The 9,177-nt window shown below is 47.6% G+C and overlaps 1 protein-coding gene across 1 annotated transcript; it reads left to right on the top strand.

The window, feature by feature from the left end:
- The first annotated feature begins 891 nt into the window (after positions 1-891).
- On the top strand, positions 892-2,926 carry LOC100286157 (uncharacterized). Its single transcript, NM_001159045.2, has one exon. It carries the CDS (start codon positions 960-962, stop codon positions 2,565-2,567), a length of 1,608 nt encoding a protein of 535 aa, NP_001152517.2. The 5' UTR covers positions 892-959; the 3' UTR covers positions 2,568-2,926.
- The last annotated feature ends 6,251 nt before the right edge of the window (positions 2,927-9,177 follow it).

Here is a 9,177-nt window from a genome sequence, read left to right as displayed (position 1 = left end):
AATACTCACTTAGCGGCTTGACGGCGGGACGGTCGTCAGCGTGGGCGGGGCGGGGCGGGGGACGAGTCGGGGCCACCGGCATCGGGGCAGGTGCCAGGGCGGCGGTGGTGACCGTCGGCGCTAGGCAGAGGCTCGGCGGCAGTGGTGGGCGCTGGGGCGGCGGGCACGAGTAGAGTGGCCTGACCAGGGGCTGGGGCGGTTAACGGCAGCGCGGCGGCGGCGGCAGCGAGCAAGCGGTGGATAGCGCGCAGATGGAAATGAAACGGTGGTGACTGACCACACACGTTAAAATCGATTATGCCTGATAGCCTGCCATCGGACATAAGCTTAAGTCCGACGACTGTCAGTCGGACCGTCGGACATAAGTTTATGTCCGACAAGTCATCGGACATAATCTATTATATCCGATGGCCAACAGAGACCGTCGGATATAAGCTTACGTCCGACGATGGTGTAGAAACCCGTCGGAGATTAAGTGGCCGTTGGATGTGAGTCGTTTTAGTGTAGTGTTTTATAGTGGTTCATACTCCGCTGGATTGAAACCTCGAATCGAGTACGTAGTAGTCCGCGAGATTCATACGAAGCAGAAAATTCCTCCAGTTCATGGCATGGATCTAGCTCTCCAACGTCTCTATCGAAAATACTTTCTGACCGTCGATGGGTCAGCGAAAACAATTTTTCTACGCAAATAGAGGGTAATTTGGGTAAAATCCAAAGGTTTCTTAGCAAATTTGCTTCCATCAGGATTCTGGAACGTGAATTTTGACCGCTAAAATGGCAGTTGTAGCTATCCTCAGTTTCAACTTGACGTCAGTTTACTTTCGTAGCATTTTCGTCTCCAACAAAACAAAACGCCTATAAATTGATTTGCTACCCTTGTCCATTTTCTACCCAACTCCAACCAGCACAACGAAGTCCCGCGCACGCAAAGAAGTCACGTCCAAACTGAAGGTGACAACATGGAGTCCGCGCCGTCAACGGCGGCGGTCATGGAGCGCGAGCGCCTCACGGCCGAGCTGGCCTTCGCGGAGGCCGACGCAGAGCCTAGCAGCTTCGTCGTCAAGATCCGGCGTCGGCTGCCGGACTTCGCGCGCAGCGTCAACCTCAAGTACGTCCGCCTCGGCCTGCGCTCTGGCGCCATCCCTGCGCCCTCCTCATGGGTCCCGCTCGCGCTCGCGCCGTCGCTCCTCGTCGCGGCGGCATACTCGCTCGTTGGCGCGGACAAGTTCTACTCACTCGACCTGCTCACCTGCATCGCGTGGCTCGCCGCGGCGGTGCTGCTGCTCACCGTGTATTTCCTCATGCGCCCAAGGCCGGTGTACCTCGTGGACTTCGCGTGCTACAGGCCGGGCAACGAGCACGCCATCTCCAAGGAGGGCTTCCTGGACATGACAGAGAGCACGGGCTGCTTCAACGCGGAGGCACTCGAGTTCCAGACCAAGATCACCAAGCGCTCCGGACTCGGCGATCGGACGTACCTCCCGCCGGGCATCCAGGCACGGCCGCCGCGGCTGTCTATGGAGGAGGCGCGCGCGGAGGCCGAGGCCGTCATGTTCGGCTGCCTCGACTCGCTATTCTCGGCCACGGGCATCGACCCACGCCGCGATGTGCGCGTGCTCATCGTCAACTGCAGCCTCTTCAACCCGACGCCGTCGCTGGCGTCCATGGTAGTGCACCGCTACAAGATGCGGGAGGACGTCAAGTCGTTCAACCTTGGAGGCATGGGGTGCAGCGCAGGGCTCATCGCCGTGGACCTCGCCAGGGACATGCTGCAGGCGAACCCCGGGTGCTACGCCGTCGTGGTGAGCACCGAGAACATCACGCTGAACTGGTACTTCGGCAACGACCGCTCCATGCTGCTGTCCAACTGCATCTTCCGCATGGGCGGCGCTGCCGCGCTGCTGTCCAACCGCCGCGCCGACGCCGGGCGCGCCAAGTACAGGCTGCTACACACGGTACGCACCCACAAGGGCGCCGCGGACGAGTGCTACGGCTGCGTGTACCAGCGCGAGGACGGCACCGGCCGCGTCGGCGTGTCGCTGGCGCGCGAGCTCATGGCCGTCGCCGGGGACGCGCTCAAGACGAACATCACCACCCTGGGCCCGCTGGTGCTCCCGATATCGGAGCAGCTCAAGTTCCTCAAGTCCCTCGTGCTCCGCCGCGCCCTCCGCTCCCGCGGTGTCCGTCCGTACATCCCGGACTTCCGGCGCGCGTTTGAACACTTCTGCGTGCACGCCGGCGGGCGCGCCGTGCTGGAGGAGGTGCAGCGCAGCCTGGGGCTCAGGGACGCGGACATGGAGCCCAGCAGGTGCACCCTGCACCGCTTCGGCAACACCAGCAGCAGCTCGCTCTGGTACGAGCTCGCCTACGCCGAGGCCAAGGGCCGCGTCCGCCGCGGCCACCGCGTGTGGCAGATCGGATTCGGATCCGGATTCAAGTGCAACAGTGCTGTCTGGCGCGCGCTCCGCGACGTGCCGCCCGTGCACGCCGACGGCGCCGGCGGTGGCAGCAACTGCAACCCGTGGGTGGACAGCATTCAGAGCTACCCGCCAAAAGAGTACATCTGATCGCCATCTTCTTTGTGGTGAATTAATCACGTCCTGTTGGATCAGTTGTACTAGCCGCGACGCAGTAGTGCACGAGAACTGTATGTATGGTGATTTTTTTTTTGTTTCTTCATCAGGTAGGAGCTGAATCTTCTTTCTTCTACCTTTACATACAGTAGTGCATGCGAGAACAAGGCGTTGCCACGCATTGGATTACCGAGTGCTGTGGCTTCTTAATGATTGCGGACCGGTAGACGTATTTAAATTGAGATTATGGTAAGTATGGTAGATGAACAACAAAAAGGAGCAGTTGTAGAATGTGAATGCGTGTAAATTATTCCACCAAAGATTGTACTTCTATGTCAGAATGGTTTTTCTTTTTAAAAACAAAATCGAAGTCGGCCGTCCACCAAAGGGATTTTTTTACATCTCCACGAAAGAGATTGTTTGCAGGCTACCTATGTTCATGCCATACGATTTAAGATGTTACGCATGTGGCGGTTATTTATTTGATTCAGGGTGTGTCGACAATCATTTATATGTGTGGTAGGTGTGTCGGCTTGACGAATCACTGCGAGTGTGTTTGGTTTGAGGTCAAAGTTGAATGAGGCGGAGGCAACACCGTCCCCTCAATTTTTTGGATCACGCCGCCACCAAAAAATTACTCCGGTGTTTAGCTCGCCTCCGCTTGACTCTGATCCAACCACTAAAGAAGTTGTGGCCGTCCCTTCCATTCCTTCTTATACATCCAACCAAACACACCCTACACCTTTCGTCCCCCTCCCCGTGGTCCATTAGGATTCGAACTATAATCTCTAGGATGAGAGCACTCGTCTCTTACCACCGAAACTTATCTTGGTTTATGTTATATAAAGAAATCATATACATGCAACTAGCTAGTCAGCATGAAACAAGAGTGCTCTCATCACCAGTATGCACAGTTGTGCTCGGAACATGACTATCGTTGGCTTGCAGCTGCCCGTGAGTTTTATTCTTTTATGTCATTGTTGGTCTCTGCCATATAGTAACAAATAAAAAAGTGAGAATGGACTGTTTGATAACATGTGGCATCGCAAGAAACACCCTCTCTAGACTTTAGAGAGATAATGCACCGAAACATTACGACATTATTTTTATACAGTCCATGAACTGTAGAAGTTTCTGCATAAGGTTTTTGAGCTCTTAATGTAATTTGCGGGTGTTATTATCCAAAAAATCACAATGAGTGTGTTCTAAGTAATTTAGTGCGTAAAAAGCGCATCTAGAGTTCTTTCATGTGTAGGAGACTTTGTATAAGTGTTCATAAGGTATCCTAGATCTCATCTAGCAATGTGCATTGAGCTATGCTAGCTAGGTTCATGAGAACACTCATTTGAAGGTTTCTAAGTGAAGAACTACCTAGACCTTGGTCTCTAGGGGTCAAGGATGATGTAGTTGGTGACTCATCTTACCAAGGGATGGAGAAGAAGCAAAGATAGGCATCGATGATGCTTGAACTCCTCGAAGTTTCGTCCTTCGCCTTCGCATTGGTAACTCCATCTTGGGATCTTCCCTTGCTAGGGAGATTACAATTCTCAAAAGCCAAATCCCTAGCAAGGATAAGTGTTGGTGCTCTCTTGTATCTTCCAGGCCATCATGGATTCCCGCCTTATCACTCCTTCACCATCATCCTTTCTCCTTGGTTTGATTGTGGGGTAGAGAGAATGGAGAGAGCAATACAGGAGAGAGAGAGAGAGAGCAAGAGGCATAAAGAGAATGTGTGTTTATAAGAGAATGAAAAAGATTGTGCATTCTAGTTAGTTGGAGACATGTTGTGAGGATAGTTGCATTGACAAGTGAGCCAAACAGAAATAGAGCTTGATAACTCACTTTTTTGTGCATGGTTGTGATCTATAGGATCGTCAAAAGTGTTTTGTCAGATTGTCTGATAGAGGGATGACAGTCCTAGTTTGGTTTTGGCACTTGAGTGACAATCTTAGCTGGACTAATGAGTTCCATGTGAAATGAATGGGTGTCCAAAAACTAGGTTGAGCAACGCATCATAGACATGGAGGAGAGATGGCATGTGCACGTGTTGAGAATGCTCAATTAGTGAAGAGTTGATCAAGTGATGATCAAGAGAAGGATCTTATTAAATATGGGACATGCTAGAGTCTCATATGGAAAGATGGCGAAGGCCAAGATAAGACTTGGCTATGAGGGACCATGTGTGAGTGTGAAGGGAAAGCTAGAGGCTAGGCTCAGGACACAATAGACCGTTAAGGTTGTACAACACCCTACTTTTGTATGGCACAAAACCACCATGATTACAAAAACACATGTCACAAGTTTTGTAGAGGAATTTGAATCTTTTCCCTTTTAAACATGAGTTTACATATTTTTCCCAGATAGAGAAAGGGAGAAATTAATTTTATATAAAAGTTCTCACCAACAAATGAGCCGAAATTTACTAAAGTGTTCCTCTAATTATTTCTGGTATTTTGGAAATGTTTGAAGCGGATTGGATTTCATTTGATTTGAAATTGAAAATCATACTTAAATTACAATTCAAAAATGGAGAAAAATAGTAAATAGTGAACCGTGTGACCTAGAGGGCATTTGGTCCCATAGCGTGCGCGGACGTGCTCATTCCCTCAACCTCTCGCTGACAACCAGACCGCACATGTTGGCCATCCCTCACACATTGGGTCCAAGGCTCTAACACACAACACCCGCTTGTCATCCCTTACCTTCTGCCCCTCTGTTGTTCACCTATTTGCATGGTGTGACTAAACTGGCCCCATAAGGCTAGGGCGGACACCCCACAACCGTCAACCGAAAGCGAATATCACAATTGATCTCCATGTCCTTCTCTCGTGTTATTTCCTTCTTGGATGAGCGCACATTGAACACCAAGAGCATCTCAGCATTCGATGGAGAATTCAGACCATGCCACCCTTGTTGTGGCCATCTTTGACCCATCAATGGCTCTAGCCTATATAAGGACCCCTACTGCACCCTTCGCTCTCCACAGTTCGAATCCTTAGCCACTAGAGCAGCCTAGCCCATCACTAGCACCATCGCATATTCTGCCTCTGTCAGAACTCCTCTATCCTTGATCTCCATGTTTTGAGCTTCATAGGCATCCAAGACACCCAGAACACACCTAGTGTGAGCTCTGTCAACATCTTCTTCTTGTACTATGGTGCCCAACCCATGTTGTGTCCCCTCGCCATGGACGACTCACCCTCGGTCATTCGTTGCCACTTTGCTCGGCACTAGAAGGTGCACCGACAAGTATTGTACTTGTAACTATTAGAAATATGCCCTAGAGATAATCATAGAGGTGAGTATATTTCGTTGTATCCATGATATATTATTTATTTGAATATCCATGAAAGGCACCTTGTATTGATTATCAATTATATGAATTGTTTGTGATACTCTTTACTTGTATCGTTGTTCTATAAAATATGTCCATAGTCAGAGTCATGAAAGAGAAATGGGCCCTTGGGCCATTTCTATTTTTTTGGTAATTAAATGCCAACACATTATGTCTAGACTAACATCATCTTACATAAGAAAATGAGCATATGTACATAAAGCAAATTGAGCTTGAAAGAGAGCATAACACAAATCTACATGGTACCAAGTGAAAAAGGTAAGATCCGAACACTTAGTCAATTATTTTGGGTATTAATCATATTTGTCTAAGTGCTAGGGACTTTATGAAGTCAAGCCAAAAAGGAGCAAAATAGATTTTAAATGGAAAAGAGAAAGTTGGACTGCTCTACGTAGCATCGAACGGTCTGGTGCCACCCATCGGACAGTCCAGTGCACGTTCTGACCAAGGGCTGCTCTAGGGAAAAAACAACCAGCATCGGATATAAATCACCGGACAGTCCACGCGGAGCGCCGGACAATCTGGTGTGCTAGCTAGCCAATGGCTAGCGGCCACGTCGGCGAGCACCAACGGTCACATGGAGCACCGAACAGTCCGGTGCCACCCATCGGATGGTCTGGTGCCCCTAGAACAGGAAACCAACCAATCAGAGGATTTGTAGCTATTGCACTATGCAGTGTTCGGTGTGCACCGGCCAGTCCGGTGCACCCGCAGACAGAAGGCAACCAGGGCCTTCCAAATGGAGCTCCAACAGCTCCTAGGTCCCTTGGGCTATAAAAGGACCCCTAGGCGCATGGAGCAGTCTGCCAAGCATCCTTTGAACATCCTACAACATCGAGACATTGCAACCACACTATTGCTTTGCTAGATAAGATTGGAGCATGTGTTTTGAGTTGTAACTCTGCTATGTTTGTCTCTTGTGCTCTTCTCTTAACTTGTGTGCATGTGTTACTATGATTTTGTCTCTTTTGTGTGTTTCTAATCCCCCTTACTCTTGTTTTTGATTGAGATCAATTGTGTAAGGCGCGAGAGACTACAAATTGTGGAGATTCCTCACAAAGGAAAAAACTTGATATAAAAAATCGTGGTACTCAAGTTTGATCTTTGGATCACTTAAGAGGGGTTGAGTGCAACCCTTGACCGAAGGAGGTTACCACAACGTGTAGTAGGCATTGGCCAAACCATGGGATGAAATCATCGTGTCTTGTGCATTTCTTTATTGTGATTGTTTTCTTCCATAGAGTTCTCACATATTCACTTGTGTTATTGTTTCTAAGTTTGATACATATTTTAAAAGAACACTCAAGTGAAGAGTTCTCTACCTCTATTCATATCAACTTGGTTTTGGTTCTACTAACACTTATAAACCAAGTTTGTCTTGTTTAGAGTTAGTTTTCGCAGGATCATCCATTCACCCCCCTCTAGGTGCTCTCAAGTCACTGACTAGTATGTGTATTAGTTGATGACTATCTTTCACAATTCATGGGCATGGAGATGTAAAACTAATAATATCGGTGCATCTATGACATGAAGCTAGACCGACCCAACGTGAGATTTTGTAACATAATTCTATTCTTACAACATGTACGTTGTATTGTTAGACCTAAGATTGTCGCATGTACTCAAGATGTAAATTGACCTACTTAGGGACTATCAAATGCTACTCCGTAACTGGGTAGTTATAATGGTGGTTCTGGGTTTTTTCAGGAAGCATGTTGTGAGGCATGGTCAATCAAGATGGAATTTGTCCCTCTCTCCTTGAGATAGATATATCTAGGCCCCTCGAGTGATTGGATCAAGAAATGCATGGTTGTGCTAGGGTTAAGTGTTAACCTATAAAAGGATTCCAAGTCACAGCATCGAGAAAGAGAGGTCAGCTTAGAGCTAGATCAAATATCGTGAGACAAAGGGAACTACATGTATATAATCTTGTGATGGTTCGTTTGATATGATCTTTACATACACATAGAAGTTGACATGTCTTTATAAAGGCTACTGTCAATTATTGGGCTAAGTAAGAGTACTCGGGCCATGTCTATGTGTACATGAACCTATAGGGTCACACTCTTAAGGGCTGGAAGCCTAGTTTTGATAGGAACCGGATTAGACTAGGTTTAGCGGTGTTGATGTGCCTCAGAGTCGGAAGCCAATTAGGACGCCTATATAATGAGAGGTGGAGGCACGGTTATGTCACACCCGGTTTTATAAGGTAAGCTGAATGCGAACCATGTACGTGCCAGGATCAGAAATTCACATACATAGCGATTACATAATTGGACATACATATTGCTCAAATAATAGCGGAAACTAGTATTACTTTATTACATCAAGATGTCTAAAACATCCACATAGTCATTAACTTAAACATAAATTAAATTTTTGAATGAAACATAGTAAAATAAGGCCTTCATAGGCAGCCGATTGGGGGTTCGCCGCTAATCTAGTTTAGAACTCCTCGAAGTCCTAAAACTTCTGAAAATCCTCCGTGTTTCCTTCGTCTTCTCCTGGGCAATGGTTGCAATAGGGACAACCTGGTGTTTGATGTTTAAGCAAGGGTGAGTACACATCAACGTACTCAGCAAATGTCCCATTTGGCTGAAGTGGATTAGTTGTATGTGGGATTAAGCTCAAAGCAGTTGCTTTTAGTTGGTCAGGTATTTATCATTAGTAGAAGCCAAGTTTTATCATGGAACCCAGGTTGATATTCCCTGAAAGAAAGCACCTCCTTAGAGAGGAAAGTACTAGATATCATAATTATAGCCATCATCATTAAACCATCAACATAAATGAATCCAGAGTATCTCTAATCAAAGAGGATCCCAAGGCTGCTCTTAAATGTGAGCACGACTGATATACCATTTTCTAACCCTCTATAGAGGTTGCACACTTTACCCACAAGTCGTGTTCCCTTTCTACCCTAGGTTTGCAAGACCCGGTCTTCACTACTAAGGTGAATGGCTAGGGATTCACTACATAGCCTTTACAAAGATTCTCCTGGTTTGTAGCCGCCCGTTAGGTTTTCCCAGTCGTACAAACACAGTGTTGGGGGGCCTTCGTCTGTCGAAGGTCCTCAAAAACATGTTTAACTATTGGTTATCAACATGTTGCCAAGTATTGTAGGACCTTCGGCACCAGAACACCTTCGATGCAGAACGAGAAAGGAGTGAAGAAGCTAGTTTTGTCATAACAACACAAGGAGACGATGTAAGGAGAAGGTGTCGTCCATAATGACAAAAGCAAAAGTCAATG

The sequence above is a fragment of the Zea mays genome, chromosome 1, assembly GCF_902167145.1.
Source record: "Zea mays cultivar B73 chromosome 1, Zm-B73-REFERENCE-NAM-5.0, whole genome shotgun sequence".
NCBI lineage: Eukaryota > Viridiplantae > Streptophyta > Magnoliopsida > Poales > Poaceae > Zea > Zea mays.
This window is presented reverse-complemented; position numbering and strand designations above follow the sequence as displayed.